This window comes from Oreochromis aureus, linkage group 1, assembly GCF_013358895.1.
Source record: "Oreochromis aureus strain Israel breed Guangdong linkage group 1, ZZ_aureus, whole genome shotgun sequence".
NCBI classification, from domain to species: domain Eukaryota; kingdom Metazoa; phylum Chordata; class Actinopteri; order Cichliformes; family Cichlidae; genus Oreochromis; species Oreochromis aureus.
In genome coordinates, this window is record NC_052942.1 from 40865022 (window position 1) to 40884581 (window position 19560).

Consider the following 19560-nt stretch of genomic DNA (forward strand, 5'->3'; position numbering starts at 1 on the left):
TCATTTTACACGTTGGGCCACATACAGCACGCTCTGATACTGTGGGCCGGACCGGTGCACCAACGTTTAAATACACATTTAGATGTCTGAACACGTCTCAGATACACGATGCAGAAATCTGACAGCACGACTCTTTGGGATGAAATAAGAAATAAAACAAACGTGTGGTCAGAGCTGCGATGCTGTAATTAGAAAACAGAAAGTGTCATTTTGTGTGGAATTAACTGTTTATGTATTACTTCATTACTAATGGTCATGCTGGGAGTCTTTACCAGCAAGAAAAGCTGAACAACCTATCAAAATGCATTTAAAGGTCCAAACATTTCGGCCCTCCTTCATATTTCCTGAAGCTGTCCAATGGGCCGGGCTGGACTCCTTCCCGGGCGGATTTTGGCCCCTGGGCCTGATCTTTGACACCCCTGGTGTGGGCTCATGTAGCTGGATCAGATTAATAATCTCAGTGGTGCAGACTCATTCTGTGTTTGTGGTGAGAACGACTCCAACATTTGATTTGACCCAAATTCAACAGAAACGCCAGTTTTCCCTGTTGTCCCTGGTTAACGCCGTCACTATTTACAGTGTTTTCGTGTCTTCGTGTGACGTAACTGTGACGCTCACGTCCTTTTTCTCCGGGTGAGTTTATCTGTGAGGATTAATGACCTTTACACGGTAAAGCGCCCCTGACTTTTGTTGCTGACTTCCTGCTCCAGCAGCTCTGAGCACGTGACTCTGTGCTGTGGGTGGAGCTTGACTGGCGCAGGAGGAGGAGGAGGAGGACTTCCTCCCGCACGCTGCGCTGCTTTCTGTTTGAGCGCCTTCTTGTTGTTGTCCCGGAGTTTGGACGGACTCCGACACTCTGATCTGAGCCGTCACTCACCTGCCGGATGGAGACGGACAGCCTGCTGTCCGGCAGCCTGGACGAAGCCTCCGGGGACTATGGCTCCAGGACCGGCTCGGAGCGCGGAGGGGCCACGGGCAGCAGGAAGATGCCGTACTCGGTGTCCGGGGACTCGTGCACTGTGGACAGGGAGCCAGGTGAGCGGCTTTTAAGTTTTCAGGTGAGGCAGTGAGCTGGGAAAAGTTGCCATGTTGTGAGTACCGAGGGTCACCGGATCAGCCGATCAGCTGATTTACTCAGGTGAGCGCAGGCAGGTAGTTTTTTGTTTTTTTTTAGGCTCAGGTTGAACACACCCACAGCTTCAGAGTCAGAGCTTCCTCACACAGCAGTTTACAGGAGGGGTGTCAAACATGAGGCTTGGGGGCCAGAACTGGTCCATTGTCTCTGAACGCAGCGAAGGCGCCGATTACTTTTATTTATTATTTTAATCCAATCTTATTCCCGGTGTTTTGATGAGATGGCAGCGTTACTGACGAGTAAGTAAAACTCAAAGATGTGAAATGTTGTTGTTCCAGATGATGAACAACATCTGGAACAACTGAAACATGTGAAAGTACTTTTTAAAGTACACTGCTGTGCAAAAGTCCTGAGCCACCCCTGTTTTTAAAAGGTGCACAATTTATTGAAACGTGCAGACAAACATATTAGACAAAAACAGAGTTTGTACGTTTCTAAAAAGTGAATCTTTGGTGTGAGCAGCTTCATCCTTCAGCTCTCGGTCGTCTCTGTGAGGATCTCCAGGCTGAAGGACACTCACAGCTGTCCTTTGGATGTTTCCCACACTGAGTCAGTAATGCTGAGGTCTGAATGTGGATCAGACCTGGTCCTGCGAGTTTCACTCCAGCTCTTGTGTCATTTTCATTCCTCAGCCTTTCCTCCCGTTTCCCTTCATTAAGAATGGTTTCCTGATAGCTGCCCGTCCACCGAGACAGTCCTGGCGAGGCTTCAGTGAACAGCAGACGATCAGCTGAAGGTCCACATCAGCTCTCAGCTCCTGTGTTTCTTAAGCACATGCCTCTCAGACACTGTAGATAGATTTTATTAGGCCTCACACTTCTTCTGTCCTCCACGGTGCAGTTTTCTTAAACTTTTCAGTGTTTAGTGACTTAACAAATGAATAAAAACATCCCCTTGAAAATGGTCAAGTACAAGGACTGAGGATGAGGATGAGTGAAGAAGCAGCCAGTGTCCAAAGAAAGACCTTTAGAAATCTGGAGAGCTGTTGCTTACAGGACAGTCTGGCTCCTTATAAGCAAGAAATGGGAGGTGGCTCAAGACTTTTGCACAGTACTGCAGGGTTTTATTGGTTACTTAAGGTCAGATTGTCCTGTATGAGTCAGGCACCCCTGGTTTAAAGGCTTAAAGTCTGCCCTGTGTTCCCGTCTGTGGTTATTCTCTACGTGTGATCATATCTGAACGTCCAGCCTGTTTCTGAGGTTCGGGTGAAGCTGAATGTGTCTGTGTGGGAGTCTCACATTGTATTAGATGTTCCATAGAAACTAATGATGTATTTACACAGATCTTTAGTCACTGTAATAATTAGGCAGCATAAGTTTTCACCAGTTATTAACTACTTTGTCTTTTCTTGCAATAAGTAATCCTTTGTTTCCTCTGACTTGCTGGTTATTCAGTGTTTGGTGACTGTCTGAGTGCTGGAGGAAAAAAGCAGTTCAGGTCATCAGTGAGTGACTCTGAACTGTGGCGTGTTTAAGAGAAACACAGAAGAAGAAGAGGCTAAATGACTCAGTGGATTCACTGATTGAGGAATCATCAGATTTTACATTTAAACTCAGATTTGACAGCAAAGCAACACAAAAATGCACCAAACGATCCTCACAGTAAACATCAGAAACACTCTGACGTAGCAGAGGGTGGAGTTCTCCGTTAATGTTAGCCAGAAGGCCGTCACACAGACGTGGAGGACGTTTAAGAAGAAACACACACCTGACTCACAGTCGCGTCTCAGTCTCATTAAACTCAATAAATCCTCCACCACCAAACCTGCAGACACTTCCTGTTTTTAGTTTATTTTTATTTCACTTCAAATGTTCAAAATATTGTTTTATTTTCTTTTTTCTAGGCTCAAATTTATATTTTCATGTTCAAATTGCTTCAAATCAAAAACTAGATTTCACAGAAACCCAAACTCGAATGACTTCAGTGGAGTTTTTTTCACACCTTGCTGCTGCTGCAGTGTGTGTGTGTGTGTGTGTGTGTGTGTGTGTGTGTGTGTGTGTGTGTGTGTGTGTGTGTGTGTGTCAGCAACCGTTTAAAGTGTTGTCCTGTCAGTGACACCCACCACAACCACCCCCAGTGACACATCCTGCTGTGATGCATCGATCAGCAGCAGTCGGTGTGTGTGTGTGTGTGTGTGTGTGTGTGTGTGTGTGTGTGTGTGTGTGTGTGTGTGTGTGTGTGTGAGTCATGTCTGTGTAAGTGCTGGATGGAAAGGTCAGAGTGGTTAAACTTGATCACCTGACAGCTGCTAAACTGTCGACTCTCTTTGCGTCTCCACATTATTTCTGAGTTTCTGTCCAAACCTGAACATTCAGCACAAACGTGTCCGTCACAGGTTTGAGTCCAGAGTGACAGATTCATCGGATTAGGCCAGAAGCTCCGTGCAAACCTGAACCAGGTCTGACTGAAACTCTCACTGGGCTGGACACTTTCTTTCTGATGATGTTGATTTTTGTCCACAGGAAGTAAATGTTTCTCTGTGTTGTATTACACATAGACTGTATATAAAAGAAGGACACACGGGCCTTACTGACACCTGTTGGTGTCATTGGCACCATGTTTGTTTGTTAAAGGTGTACGTTTTCACTCTGGTATTAAATACGAAGCTCCTGTGCTTACTGCTGTGGTTCGGCTGCCCTCTCCGTGCTCCCCTCAGCCCAGCCGGGCCCCAAACTGTCTCCTCTATACTCTTCAGATCGTTATATTTCACTCTGTCTTTTCTCACCATCCACAGGTGATGAGGAACTCTACATCCAACAGGCTGTTGTGTTCCTCGAGGACGCCATAAAGGTGAGAGAAGGGAACTTTTTCTTTTTTCATCATGTTTGATGTTAGAGAGCCTTTGTAGGATCGTCCACTCTCAACCTCCTTCATGATTCCTGCACTGTGAGAGCTTCTGGAAAGAAAGCCTGCATGAAAGTATTGTCCCTATACTTATAGACAAACTAAAACACATATAGATTATTATTTGTACTGAAGTATTTTTCCTGCTTACAGTACCGCTCCATCAACCACCGAGTGGATGCCGGCTCCCTCCGCCTGTATCGATGGTACTACTCTGGGATAATCCAGTGGTAAGCAGCTCTGCGTCTAACTCAAACTCTGCCGGAGTTCATGGAGTTCAGAGCAACAGCAAAATGTGGAAATTGTGAGGAGAAAAAGCAGGAAAACTCTGACCTTTGACCTCTGACCTCTGTCCCTGCTGCATGCAGTCGTGGAGCTCCAGAAATTTACCATTTCAGTTATTTCCACATGGTAAATGCAAACTGTACTTTTCTTATTCAGGTAAGCTGAGACACTCACTGGAAACACCTGTTCAAATGCTCGTTAACACAGTTATCTAATCAGCCAATCACGTGGCACCTACTCAGTGCATTTAGGCGTGTTCGACACGGTGAAGACGACCTGCTGAAGTTCGAACTGAGCATCAGAATGATGCAGAGAGGGGATTTAAGGCAGCGGTCCCCAATCTTTCTGCGCCACAGACCGATTTAAGTCAGACAATATTTTGACAGACTGGCCTTTAAGGCGGATAAATACAACAAAATAAAATAAAACCACCGAGACACAAACTGTGGTGTTTCATAAATATAATAATAAACGCAAATTCACTGTGTAATTGTGTAACTTTATCAGCAGCGTCCTCCTGAAATGCACCAACAACACTGAGAGTAACATCCTCCTCTCTGCCCCATAATGCTCTCTGGTCGCTATGGTAACGTGTAAATATTTCTTTCAAAATAAGACGCACAACTACAAAGATCCTGGGAAACCAAGTTAACGATAAAAACCCTGAAAACCATCAATTTCACACCCGAGCCTGAACTCTCGCGGCCCGGTACCGGCCCGTGGCCCGGGGGTTGGGGACCGCTGATGTAAGGCACTTTGAGATGGTGCAGAGTACACCGAACACACACGAGTCCTGCACTGCTTCTGCTGCATCGCTGTGACTGCACGAAACTGAACATGTACACATGATCTTACATGTTCGCTATAAGAAGCCCAATTTAAGAGAAGCAAGGAGAATTAAATAATAACAGTTGTAGTGCTCAGTTATCCTCTAATATCTGTTTGTATAGATTTCACAGCACGGTCGCTCATTCAAAAACAAGAATTTACACCAACCAGACATAACATTATGACCACCTGCCTAATATTGCGTCGGTCCCCCTGACCTGTGAGGCGTGGCCTCCGCTCCACCCCTGCAGGCGTGCTGTGGTATCTGCTAGAGATGGACCGATCCGATATTACGTATCGGTATCGGTCCGATACTGACCTAAATTACTGGATCGGATATCGGAGAGAAATAAAAAATGTAATCGGATCCATTAAACATCACAAAAGCACCTCACAAAACTTGCGACATGGCGTAACTCAGCTCATAACCTTAGCACGTCGGAGCAGTGTGCGTCACGTGATAGAGCGGCTGTGGCGTGCGAGACCTCTCGGCGGTCTGGTTGAGCATTTGTAGCCTCGCTACCAAACCAGCATTTCATCTCCGAGGAAGTTATCCCAGAGAGAAGTAAAGCAAGTGTGTAAGTTCATCTCTGAATGTTTGTAAAGCGTTCCCATGTTAAGCTTAACAACCGATATATGGAGCGACTGCCTCTCTCTCTCCCTCTGCTGTTGATACTTCAATCATGAAACTGATCAATCATGAAACTGATCAATGATCAGCTGATCGGCTTTGAGTCCATCTCTCTTCTTTGTTTTTGGCCCACTTTGCACCAGAAAGAGGAAACCAGCGGCTGAACAACAGCAGCACGTTTAAGCTTGATAAGCTGTTGTTAGAATGTATTTAATATTACTTTCTACACCAGGATCCTTTTCACGTAGCTGACGGCTGGTAACTGTGCAGGGGCGGATCTAGCAAAGTTTAGCCAGGGGCCGATAGAGCATTAACAGGGAAAAGGGGCACAAAGACATACTTTTACTTTCTTATTCTCATTTAAAATATCTAGCTTTTAATAAATAATTATCTGAATCTTACACCCAAAGTTTTAATCTGATGTAAAATGTATAGAAGTCCATTACTGTATATAGTAACTGTTAAGTCTAATATACCCTAGTAAGCTATAGTACTTTTTCCTTTGGGAAGGTACCATCTGTGCATTCTGCAATTCTGTTGAAGAAAGATGTTGAATCTATTTAATTATTGTGGAAAAATAAATAATTTATTGTGAATTATTTTTACACATGCATCAAATTAAAGTTGATTACATCGATTAAGCATCATGAGGTGGAGGGTGGGGGGTGGTTCTCTATTTTTTTCTGCTGGGAGTTTGCAACCCTATTAGTTAGGTTGCTTAATATTTCTGCTAAGTACTCTTTAAAATACCAGAATAGGGAGGATGGAGCAGGTTTAAGTTTATTAGATTGATCAGTGTTGCTGAACTATGAAATATTTTGGGTGCAGTGTATTTTTTACATACAGGTATAACAGAATAGCTTTAGTGTTGTTGTTTTTTTAAACTTGAGTATGAACTTATACAAAATGCAGCAAGATATTAAAAAAAAGTTTTATTGATTGAAAAACACACTATATCGGATTCATATCAGTATCGGCAGATATCCAAATTTATGATATCGGTATCGGACATAAAAAAGTGGTATCGTGCCATCTCTAGTATCTGCACCAACGTGTCAGCAGCAGGTCCTGTCAGTCCCTCTGTGAGGGGGGGCTCTGTGGATCGGACTGTGTGTCCAGCACATCCCGATCACTCTGATAGATCCCGCCCCCCGCAGGCCGGGAACACAGAGCTGCAGGTTTGCAGATGCACTGACCCAAACTGCCAAACTGGCTCAAAGCCTTTTTTCTTCCTTTAACATCAACTTTGAGGACAAGATGTTCACCTGCTGCCTGATAGATCCCGCCCACTAACAGGTGAGAGGTTGACTCTCTTCACCTGTCAGTGCTCAGAATGTCTGATCGATGTGTTTTTTAACAAAGTCTCTCCATGTGTGAAAACACTGACATGAAACAGTCGACTTAGATGCTGCATCAGCTTCTCTTAACTTCCTGTTTTTCTGCACTCAGTAACTTTGGCACTGAGACCAACAAAGAGAGGCTGAATGGAAAAACATGTTCTGCTCTGTCTGCATTAAAATGACTTTAACAGTTATTAACAGAAATAACAGAGTTCATTTTTTGTGCCTTATAACCAGCTGCAGTTGTACCTACAGTAAAACCTGCTCCTTATTTCCAGTGTCCCACAGTGTCCCACAGTGTCCCACAGTGTCACAGACGTGTCCAGTGTGGCTCTGAGTGTCGTGGCTCTTTCCGTGGACACTGCTTTAAAAATAGCTGGGTCCTATTCTGAGCTGTGAGCGAGAGCGTCAAGACCTCAGATCAGTTTTCTGTGAGACACTTTAAAGAGTCACAGCGACAGTGACCTCGGGGGGGGTGTTTACTATCATGGTTTTCATTCCCAATGAATGAGGCCATGTGGGAATATGGGAACCTGAGAACAGCTGCTGCTGATTGGTTAGCAGCCAACGTGATGTTTATTAAAAGTCAAAGATATGTTTCTGCTTCTCGCAGCCACAAATGAAGAACTTGTGCCGCCTGTAGTGCAACAGGCTGAGGATTTTAAAGCATGCTGATCATGTATGACCTGCTGCAGCTCCACCCAGCCTGATGGTGCAGGGTAGGAAGAGCGCTCGCAGTGTTTCTGTGGTACGAGTTTAAAGAGTCCTCCTCTCGCTCCGCCCTCAGGGGTTTGGGTCTGACCATTGCGGTGGTGCTGCTGCTGGCCTTCATGGAGCGCCCGTCCTCCTTCTCCATGTCCTCGGACCCCCGGCATCGCTCTCCAGCCTGGCAGCCTCCCTGCGGCCTCACCGAGAGCATCGAGATGATCTGCCTCATCATCCTCTCTGTAGACGTCGCTGTTAAGGTGAGCGGGGAAAACCCGGGAAAACACATTTAATCAGAGTAAACTTTCCCATCAATCCAGTTCTGGATGTGTTTTTTTTTCGCAGAGCTATTTGATTGGCTGGGAGGAGTTCAGGAAGAGCAAATGGCTGATTGGCTACACTGTGGTCATTTCGATCTCTGTCATCGACTGGGTGCTGTCCGTCAGCATGGTGTGTGATGAGGTGAGGTTCAAATAGTCCAGGTTTGATTTTTCTGCTAAAACTGAAGAATGAAGAAATACAGAAAGGTCAAAGGTCAGGGGACGTAAAAGTAAACCTGTCAAAATAAAATCCCGGGTTGATGGAGAATGGAGGTGCGTCTCTTCTTTCCTTTCTTCGTCAGAAACTGAGGGTGCGGCGGCTCCTGCGGCCGTTCTTCCTCCTGCAGAACTCCTCGCTCATGAAGAAGACGCTGAAGTGCATCAAGAGGACGCTGCCGGAGATCGCCAGGTATCCCAAACCTGTCAGACTGTTGGGACGTGCTCTGCTGTTCAGGAAGCACAACTCACCCACATCATTTGTGTCGTCGCGTTAAATCCAAACGGCAGTGGTGAGATGGAGAGAGTGTGAGCAAATCTCAAAGTCTCCTCTGACCATCGCAGAATACATGAAATGAAAGATTCAAAGAGATTTTTTTGCTGGGCGTTAGCTGAATGTCAGGAATGAACCTCACCTGCTTCACCTGTGCGAGCTCTCGTTCAGACCGCCGGACCTCCTCCTGTGTCGTGAGGTCAGCCGGCACAGAGCGGCACGCTGGTCGCTATTTTCTGTGATCTGTGCTGAAACTAGAATGAAACTCTCACTTGGTTTGTTATTTCTAATTTCACTTCTGACTCGTTGAATAAAAAAGCCACCACAGACTTCAGCGCACTCTCACTTCTCTCGCTGCTTCCTCAGACTGTGGCCGCAGGCTGCTCATCGATGGAAGCTGTTAGAGCCGCTGTTAGCAAAGCAGTGACCCTGACTCTAAAATGAATAAATGATTGCTCGCTTTTTGTTTTTTAAACCGGTACAGCTTCATTCTTGAAAACCATAAAACTGCTTCAGGACTTTTGCCTCCATCTTCCTCCTTTGAACAGATTTGGTGCTGTACGATTGGCCCACACAGCTGAGCTCTGCCTGCCCACTGACGACGCCCCTCAGTGGGCACGCAGGGAATCCTCAGTCTCAGACTACGTCTGTTATCATCCTGAAGATAAGATGACTAATCTCCACGTGATTAATACTGAGTTTATTATAAGGAAATATTTAAAAGAACGACACTGCCACCACAGTTCAGTGAACGAGACGACAGCGCGTTTGAATCGAGGCTGAGAAATCTTAAAGAATAAGAGCAGGTTCATCAGAATCATCATTAAGATTCAGAACATCTCCCAATATAACGTTTAATAAGTGTGTCAGCTGATGATGATGATGAGCTTTAATCAGAGTTTAGGAGCAGCTGTGGGTTAAAGGTTAAACATTGTGTGTGTGATGTCTCCACAGTGTCATCCTGCTGCTGGCTCTACACCTCTGCCTCTTCACTATGATCGGCATGCTGCTGTTTGCTAAAAGTGAGGTGAGTTCAGGTGTTCATGAACACGCCCTGTTAAACTTAACACACTGGCTTTGTACGGACATGTTATATATGTGTGTGTGTGTGTGTGTGTGTGTGTGTGTGTGTGTGTGTGTGTGTGTGTGTGGACACACACATTTGTTTAAATAAAAAATGACACTAACCTTACAGCAACCATAATGCTAACCACATGTGCTCAGGATTTTTGAAATCATATCCCAAAACTGAAGCTCCGCCTTCTTTAACGGTCTGTTAGTGCAGTGACCTCACAGCAGCCATGTTATTGGTCACATGATGTCATTAAAATGCTCCAAAAGGCTCCAACAGCACAAACACGGTGCAGAGGTCCAGCTCAGGTGAAGCTAGCAGCTTCAGCCGCCTGTGTCACCATCCACCTGTCAGTCAAAGAGGCCACGCCCCTAATAATGCAAAATCCGTTTAAAGAGTTGAGTTACAGAAACATCCTCCCCCCGTACAGACATGATCCACAGAGAGCAAACAGTTTATTTCTGCTATGTCTATGGGACTGACTCACTGCTGCCTCTGCTGGACGTCAGAGGAACTGCGGGTTTGGTGTTGGTGTCGGTTCATCGCTCCATGTCTGTGTTTGTGCTCAGGACCCAAAGAAGAACGGCGAGTGGGAGTTACACTTCAGAAACCTGCCGAGCTCCCTGACCTCTCTGCTGGTGCTGCTCACCACAGCCAACAACCCTGATGGTACACGATCGGTCGCACGACGGTCACGCCACAGTCACGCCACAGTTTAATGTTAATGTCATCATCTTTTTTTGCTGTGTCACAGTGATGATCCCCGCCTACTCCCTAAACAGAGGCTACGCCATCTTCTTCGTGGCCTTCAGCGTCATTGGTAAGCAGCCGTTATTTATTATGCCATCATTGAGGTGTTTGACATGCAGGCTCAGAGGAATGTGTTCGTCGTCCCGGCAGGAACCTACTGTCTGATGAACCTACTGACAGCCATCATCTACAACCAGTTCAGGGGATATTTGCTGGTGAGTCACTCACACATGACTGAGCTCTTCCAGTCTTTGCTTCAGGGATTTATTTTGACTCAACACGCGGCGGCGGCTGCACCCAGCTGGAAATGTGGGCGTGTCTACGAGCTGTGATGTCTGTTTTGTGTTGGAAACGGGGAAAAACAAGCCCAGAGCCTCATCGCGTGAGGTAATGGTCTCGTTACGAGAGGCGGATCACGTGGCACACGGACGATCCCACGTTAGAGCGAGCTCAGGCTGCTGACGCCTACATTTCCCACAATGCACAGCACAGTCTCACTGTGGTTTGTCAAGCACTTTTTAATCTGCTGATTCGTGCTCTTGGATTTTCCTTTTTATTCACAGAAACGTCTCGTTTGTATTAACGTGCACCCCGACACCAGACCTCCGCTCGCCTGCCACGCTGAACCGCTCGTTTTCACACTTCACTCGTGTTTTCTTCCACTGCTTCCTTTCGTGTTTACTCGTTCTTTCCTTCTTTGGTTTGTGCAGCAAACGGGACTCTGTAGGTTTGGGTCGGTGGTTCAAACTCAGTTTCAGTGACGACCGCACAGGAAACGAGAGTCACATCAAGGCCCGCGCAGATCCATCGTTTATTCATTTGTCATGTCGAGTGTGGCTTTAACGGCCTTCACAGGTCTGCATGTGGACCGTCGTACGCCCACCTCACAACCACGTCAGCTCGGTAGCTGTGCAGGAAGTTTGATCTAAAATAATGAAAATGTCTGATCGTGTCATTTTCATACTTTTCATAGTTAAACTTCCTCCAACACCTGGAGATTTGATTTATTCCTCAGCCTGACAGGTTTGTGGTTCTGTTGTCACCCCACCGGGCGGGTGGTGGGCAGATTGAACACGGGGCCTCAACAGTGATGTCTCCTGTGATTTTCAAACTGCATCTCCTAAAAACTCTCAGACCAGTTTAGTAATTCTGTGTTGTTCTTCTGGATTTGTCCCAGCTGAGGGTTCTGCGGCAGCACTGACCCATGACCCACATCATGTGGATTAAACACCAAAACCAGGATTTGTTTTATTCTGAATACGCGGCTCTGTCTGCACAGGTGCTGTAGGTGCACCTGTGCAGACCAAAGCACAAACCTTGTAAGATTTGTGCTTTGGTCTGCACATCGTGTAAGGTGACCTTACAGATGTTTGCAGTTTACGTCCTGCAGAATCACGTGGGGGAAATATGAATGTGCACCGAGTGAAGAAACAGGTTTTTTCATTTTTACTCATCAGTTTGTAAAAGTAATCTTGACTCGCTCGCTGTGAGTCAAACAGAAACCAGCAGGAGGACAATCCCCCTCAGAGCTCCACACGAGCCAGTACTGCCACCTGCTGGAGGATTAGAGGCATCTCAGTGGATTTTAAAGCTGCAGGCCTTTAAGTCACCTCATCGCCCTGCAGAAACAAACAGAGTGGCAGAAAAATCCCACAAAAGATCTCAGACATCCAGGGAAGTCTGCACGTTTGCTTTTTGATACCGAGTGTCCATGTTTGTCTAACATGCTCTGAGCTTCATGCTGCAGCAGAGTCGCAGTCAGAGATCTTCACAAAATCTTTCCGCTGGTGTTTTTGTCCAGATGTCGGTCCAAACGTCATTCCTCAGGAGACGACTCGGGATCCGGGCAGCTTTCCAGGTCCTCACCTGTCAGGGAGCCCGACGGGCTGCTGGGTAAGACTCCAACAAGCAGGTGCAGTGTTGTTGTCATCGCTTCAGAGGAAACGCTTCAATATGAGGAGTAATCTCTCACACACACACACACACACACACACACACACACACACACACACACACACACACACACACACACACACACACACACACACACACACACACACACCTGTCTCTGTTTTAGGGAGCGCGTTCGTGTCGACGCTGTGCTGGAGGTGATGTCCAGGGTCAAGATGAAGAGATACTACAGAGCAGCCATCACTATGGTCAGAGCACGCACACTCACACACACACACACATGCAGACACACACTCACACACACAGGCAGTCTGTTCCTTATTTTATGCAGAAGAAGAAGAACCTTCACCTCCTTCTGTCAGCTGCTCCCTTTAGACCTCCCCACAGCAGCTCATCTGCTGCAGCTCATCTGCTCCACCTCCTCCTGTCTCAGGATCCTCCTCTGTCACACCGACCCTCTGCATGTCCTCCTTCACTACATCCATGAACCTCCTCTGAGGTCTTCCTCTCCTCCTCCTGCCTGGCAGCTCCATCTTCGTCATTGTTCGTCTGACATATCCCCTCTCCCTCCTCTGCACATGTGCAAACCCTCTCAGCCTGTCTTCAGTTGGACCTCCTGAAAGCCTTTAACATAACTTCATGTATTGTTCCTCTTCAGGTAGCGCAGCAGTACGAAGACGTCGGCTTCATGGATCGAGAGCAGTTCACCAAGATTTTTGATGAACTCGATAAAGACTGCATCAAGGAGGTAGAACCGGGGCCACGGGCCCAGACATGTTCAGCGTTACATCTCTGTGACTGTGTCTGACTCTGTGTGTGTGTGTGTGTGTGTGTGTGTGTTTCAGCACCCTCCTCTGCCTCAGTACAGCTCTCCCACCCTGCAGAGACTCCAGCTGATCTTCAGTCACTACTATCTCATTTTGTTTGGAAACGCTGTGGCCCTGGCCAATGTTGTGTGTATATGTGTAAGTAACACACACATAGTCACACACACACACAGAGCGGGTCAGCCTGTTGTAACATCAACTGTGTGTGTGTGTGTGTGTGTGTGTGTGTTTCAGACTGTCCTGGTGTTGAACTCTGAAAAGTCCACAGAAGAGAGAGACAACTTCGTCTTGGAGGTGAAAACAGTCGCACTCACTGTGTAAATGTGCTGACTTAATGTAAGCGTTGTTAATGACATCATGTGACCAATAATATGGCTGCTGTGAGGTCACTGTACTAACAGCCCGCCCATGAAGGCGGAGCTCCAGTTTGGTGAAATTCTAAGATTTTATTTTGAAGGTTATTGGTTTGCATTAGCAAGTATGTGAGTGATGCTCACACGCAGCGCGTGGACGCTGAGGTCAGACTGTCGCTGTCACAAGGACCTGAAATCTTGTCTTGCTGCAGATTGTTTTGGATGCATGACTGCAGTAAACTCACTGACAGACATTTGCCTGCATCGCAAAAGTCAACTTGTTATTAGCATTAATCTAAAACTGCATTTTTAAGGGACGCTAAGTTAGTAAAGTTACAGATACTGCAGGACTTTCATCACAGGGTCAGAGTTTGGACTTCCTCTTTAAAGAATGAGTTATTTAAAGAATTTCAAAGATTTTTGCACATCTGCAGACTTTTCTGCTCAAAGCGAAAATATCAGCAATGAGCTGATGTCACTCTCCCTGATCTCCCCTCAGATCATCAACCTGTGCTTCATCCTCTACTACCTGTTTGAAATGTGTGTGAAGATCTTTGCGTTCGGCTGGCAGGGCTACCTGTCCTACAGGAACAACATCTTCGACGGCTTCCTCACCGTCCTGTTGTTGGTAACCAAACTCGTCTGATTAACGTTCACCATCAAAGCTCAAGTCTTCATCTTTTTAAATCGAGTATTTGGCAGTTTGCCCGTCTGTTCTCCAAATCTATGACATCACAGTAATATGATTGGTCAGTTTCATTAGTAACGACCCTGCAGGAACCACGCCGGACAGCATGTCGTGGTTCGGTTTGCAGTTGACCTGCAAAGTGTGAAATCTGGAGGGTCATTTGTGTCCCCTGCTTCCTTTCAGGCCCTGCAGATCACCATTTTTATCACCTACAGGCTTCCGTATTCTCAGTGGTGAGTTCATCTCTCTCTTTAATTCAGTTTTGTGCCTTTTGTGTGTTTCTGTGGGAGAAGTCCCACTCGAGTCCAGCGAATGAGTGAAAATCATCTCCAGCAGCTCACTTCATGTGTAAGACTTCATGTTTTACACCTGGAGCTTCAAAGACACGCGTGTTTTAAAAATGCTGACCTCTGACCGCAGGGAACCCTCCACTCACAGCGTCTCGCTGTGGGAGATGATCCGTCTGGTCAACCTGCTGATTGTTTTTCGCTTCCTGCGCATCATCCCAGACATCAAGGTACGATTACAGATTCAAACACGTCGTCTGTCAGAGTTAGACGAATCATATCCAAACACTGTTTTCACAGTTACAGAGAAAAAGTATATAAATGCTTTTATGTGTGACAGTCAGGTCAGGTTTATGTTTGTGAGTCAGCGCCGTCAGAAAGTGTCTCGCTGCTTCTTACATCACCTCCTGAAGGAGCGCCTCATCTCTGTTTCACCATCGAGCTTCATCTGCTTTTCAAAAAGTGAGAAAAATTCAATCCCAGCTGCAAAACGTTGGGACGCTTCCATAAACTCAGGTTTTATTAACAGTGGAACACAGAAAGCATAGAAACTGTTTTAACTAAGAAAATGTCCCATTCAGGAAAATATGAGCTCCTTTTGAATTTGCAGGCAGATTTGGAACAAAAACAGTTTGAGAGTCTGTCAGTGACGCTCCTCAGTCCTCCAGCTCATCGTAGTCCAAGGAGCTCGGAAACAAAAGCGTCTGGACTTCTTTAACTTTCTTAAAGACGTTTCATTCGAGAAGCTTCTTCAGTTCTAAGAGCAGCGATTGGTGGAGAGTCCCAGACTTAAGCCTTATAGGAGTGTCCCCAAGAGGGCCGTGGACACCATATTGGTCCTCTACACCAAGGTGTGAAAGTGGGTGAAGGTCACAATCAGCCAAGGTTTTGGGTGAAACCTAGCCCCACCCTATCATGTGACTTACTGAGGTCACATGGCCCAGGGTGTGAGTGGGCGTGAAGGCGGCTGGGAAGGATCTCAGACTGGATTATAGATGGCAGACAGTTGGTGTCATAAGCCCCGCCCTCAGATGGTCGATCACAGTGGACATAGATGCTTCTTACACTTTCAAACCATCTGTCCTCTCTGTCCAACATGTGGACACTGGTTCGAGTCCACATGTTGGACAGAGAGGACAGTTTGAAAGAGTGAAAGAAGCATCCATGTGAAAGAAGCAGTTGAATGAACAACAGTTTTAAGTTATAAAACAGCGTTCCTCACGCGGCAGCTTAAAACATGAACTTCCTGCACAGAGACAATCAAAGAAAGGAAGCAAACAGAGCGAATCACGCCCTCTCACTCAGTCTGTACGTTGCTCCTGTTCTGCAGCTCATGGCTCTGGTTGCCAGCACGCTGTTGGACCTGGTGAAGAACCTGCGAGCGTTCGCGGGGATCCTGGTGGTGAGTGATGTCAGCGTGTGTGGGTCAGCTGATGTGCTGTGAATCTAAAAGCTGCTGACGTGCTGTTTGCGTGCAGGTGGTGTACTACGTGTTTGCTGTGTTTGGGATCTGGCTCTTCGAGGGCGCCATTAAACCTCCTCCTGAGTCGAGGTAAGAAGTCGTCTGCACGGAGCGTCTGAGCACGCCGAGACGTAAACTGAGACGTGTTGATGAATACATTCTCGTGTCATTCTGTGTGTCTGCGTGTCAGTGTGCCGGCCAACACCTCCATGGAGAACATCACCTCGAACTTCAGCGTGGCGTGCGGCACCTACGAGCAGCTCGAGTATTGGCCCAACAACTTTGACGACTTTGGCGTGAGTCACACCTGGATGAGTGCAGACGGCCTCTCACCTGAACCTGAAGTTCAGACCGAGCAGGAGTCATTGAGTTTTTTGTTGTTCAGCGTCTCTGTCCTCGTGTACCTGCACCGTCAGATCCTCGGTTAGAGGATTTTTTATCTGATCGAGGATCTCTCTGAGGATTCTGGGACTTTTTCTGATTTTACTGCATTTCTAGCTTCCTCTGAACCATCTTTGACTTTTTCTGTGTAAATAAAGTTTTATTTCAGTAAGCCTGCTCACGGCTCAGTTAGAGGCTCTGGGATAAAATGGCGATTACTGAGAAACGTGCTGAAGCGTCTGTCCTCCGTCTCTCTGCTCAGGCTGCCATCATTTTACTCTACGACGTCATGATCGTCAACAACTGGCAGGCCTTCATCGACGCCTACAGCAGATACACCACAGAGTAAGAAACGGCACGGTTTAAACTCAGCGGCTTGATTATGGTGGTTACTGCGAGGATGATGATGATGATGATTTGCTTCCCAGGTGGTCCAAGATCTACTTCGTGTGTTGGTGGCTCATCTCGTCGGTCATGTGGGTCAACTTGTTCGTGGCGCTCATCTTAGAGGTGAGAGACTCGCTCGATCGATGCAGGACAAGGTTTGAACTTCATCTTCATCAGAAAGAGGCGAGCTGGAAACAAAAGGACGCAACCTGAACCGGCGGCAGGAAGTGAGAGAGGGGCAGCTGAAAGTCTCAGGGGCGACTCGGCGTTCTTCTTAATCAGAAAGAGTTTTTAGGACATCCTGATAATAACGACATTGAAGTATATGAGCAGGAACCTGCGGCGTTCCCGACTGTGACACTTCTGTAAGAAAGCAAAACCTTCTCAGAAATGTCGGACATCCTCGCTTTTTCAGGTTGCTCAGATTACACGGCAGCAGGAATGTTAATATTCCTGTTTCGGAGTTCGGGAGAAACACGCCTGCAGGAGGTGTCGTAGTTTGTTTTAAACGAGCTTCTCTTCCTGGTGACGATCAGATTGATTCTTTCTAAATGTCTGAGGGCAGGTGTCCCCCTGTAATCTGCACCCACGCCGTGCACCGTGCACCGTGCACAGGCCGCTTTGTTGTGTCTTGTAAACATTTGTTTGGGTTTTTCCAGTTTTTTGCTTTGAGGGTCTGACGTGTGTCTTTCTGTCCTAACAGAACTTCATCTACAAGTGGGACCGCAGTCACAGCTGCTCTGTGATCGATGTGGAGAGGATCAGATATGAAACCTCGGTTCAGCTCATATTCAGGTGGGAATTTATTATTTATTGAATCTCAGTGCTATACTTGACAAACCTGAGTCCACGCTCACTGCCTGCCCGTGGGTCCCGTGTCTCTGCAGGGAGCAGGTCCAGGAGCCCACAGAGGAGGAGTTGGTGTGCCAGCTGCACCAGCATCCACACTTACAGCTGCAGTGGTGACGGCGGCGCATGCCGCAGCGCGGGCAGGGCGAGGCTCTTCTGCTAGTTCATTTTTAAGTTCCTGTAAAATATTAAATGCATAATGTCTGCTGAGTCCAGCAGGAATCACACTTCTGAGTATTTCCAAGTAAAACCCCTGCAGTGGAGTCCAGTCCTGTTCTGAGAAACACCTGGGCTCATTTAAATCAAACTGTGAAATCAGAAAAAGCTGCAGCCGCATTTAAAAGCTGCCAAAACAAACTGAAGTGTGAGCAGCTGCAGCTTTTAATTGGCCGACCAGAGCGCCGCTGAGCAGAGCTGAAACCACAAATCCAACGGCAGCGCGAGTCCTGTACATCAGATTTGCTCTGCAGACAAACAGCCAATCAAATCCAAGAACACCGTCTCATCAAACCGGCGCTGTAACCTCCAGGAGACGGGTCTCCGTTCACTGCAGACTGAAGCCATCTGACAGAGTCGCGTTACGCAGCACACACCAGCCTGACCGGCACACATTCACTCTGAGATTTACCTCAGACTGTTTGGTGTGAAATCCTCGCAGACGCTCGTAGGCTCAGGTCAGAAAGGTCACGTCAGGGAAACACAAAGGTTTAAAAAACGCACATTTGCTCTGCAGCGCTGTTCATTCATCGAGTTCAGGGCGGAGCCAGAGGCTGACACCTTTCACATGTAAGGATGATGAGATGTTAAAGTAAATCCATCACAGATCACTGCGGTTTCACAAAAACACGTCTTTTTACTCTTTCTGAGCCAAACATAAGACGGAGACATGTCTCCATCACTGCGAGACGCCGAGCAGACGGTAATGACTTCTGGGCTGATCTCTGCTGTGACTCCAGCCTTGTCTTCAGTGTGATGGAACTCGCTCAGTGGAAGCGGAGAAATAGTGCCAACACCCACGTTGCTGAGGAAGCGTGAACCTGTCCACGATGACAGGAAGCCATGTCCCCACGTGTGGACAGAAACATCAGTGCTCGGGTTTTTTCTTACATCTGTCAAACTGGATAAACAGCACTGCAGGCTGCGGGGAACACGTTTATTTAAAATCCTCTTAATCTGCAGATAGAGACACGAGCTGCAGGGACCGACTCATCCTGCAGGTCCGTGTTTCCTGACTTTCTTATAGATGCATGTGTCGTCTGTGGACACTCGCAGCCTGAGCTGCTGAAGCTTTCCTCACTTCCTGCTCTGACCTGGTCATCAGCAGCGACAAACACATCAGAGGAAAATGTTGCAGATCGGCTGGAGCTGAGTCGCCGCTGGGCGTCTGCCGCTCGGGTTCATCGAGACGTTTAACATAGAAACGCTGCCGTGTGCACAGGAAGGACATCACTGATGGTTTCTGATGCCCGAGCTGCAGCTGCAGCTGCAGCGTCGTTCTTTAGAGGTTTCCGCTTCATTCGACTTCATTCGGTTTCCCCTCATGTGAAGGACAAACTGTCCAGAAACCAGGAAACGCCTGAAAGCAGTGACCTGTTGGAGACTTTGTTTCGTCTGTCAGGAAATAAAACACGTTTTTTTCTTGGAATGACACCAGATCTGATCTCTGCTGTGTTTCTGGCCCGAGGCCGAGCGTAGCAGAGCTTTCCATGAAACCTGATGTCAGACTTCCTGCTGATGGTCAGTAGGACACACGCAGCACGCCGAGGAACACACGGACGTGCCTGTTCATGCTTTCTGCTGTATGTGGCGTTCAGGGCGTGCTGAGGCTTTAGACGAGCGTGTTCTGAGAGTTTAGTGGTGCAGGGCTGCTACCTCCAAGGGTAAAAAGGGAAAAACTCACTTTTTGTATGAATGTCCCAAAATCAGATTTAAAATAAATATTTTTCTGAAACTCAAAGACGTCTCTCGTGTCTCCGTTCACTCCATCAGCTCGCTGTAGTGTGCACTCTCTCCTA

General features: G+C 47.1%; 1 protein-coding gene across 1 annotated transcript; it reads left to right on the forward strand.

Annotated features, from left to right (window-relative positions):
* Nucleotides 1-745: 745 nt before the first annotated feature.
* tpcn2 (two pore segment channel 2) lies at nucleotides 746-19502 on the forward strand. Its single transcript, XM_031738310.2, has 25 exons — nucleotides 746-1035; nucleotides 3870-3925; nucleotides 4133-4209; nucleotides 7851-8028; nucleotides 8114-8230; nucleotides 8391-8497; nucleotides 9533-9605; nucleotides 10220-10319; nucleotides 10405-10470; nucleotides 10551-10615; nucleotides 12202-12293; nucleotides 12478-12559; nucleotides 12970-13059; nucleotides 13157-13276; nucleotides 13373-13432; nucleotides 13991-14119; nucleotides 14363-14412; nucleotides 14600-14696; nucleotides 15797-15868; nucleotides 15945-16018; nucleotides 16119-16224; nucleotides 16572-16654; nucleotides 16738-16819; nucleotides 17400-17491; nucleotides 17584-19502. The coding sequence occupies exons 1-25, from the start codon at nucleotides 885-887 to the stop codon at nucleotides 17660-17662; spliced, it is 2298 nt and encodes a 765-aa protein (XP_031594170.1). The 5' UTR covers nucleotides 746-884; the 3' UTR covers nucleotides 17663-19502.
* Nucleotides 19503-19560: the final 58 nt, after the last annotated feature.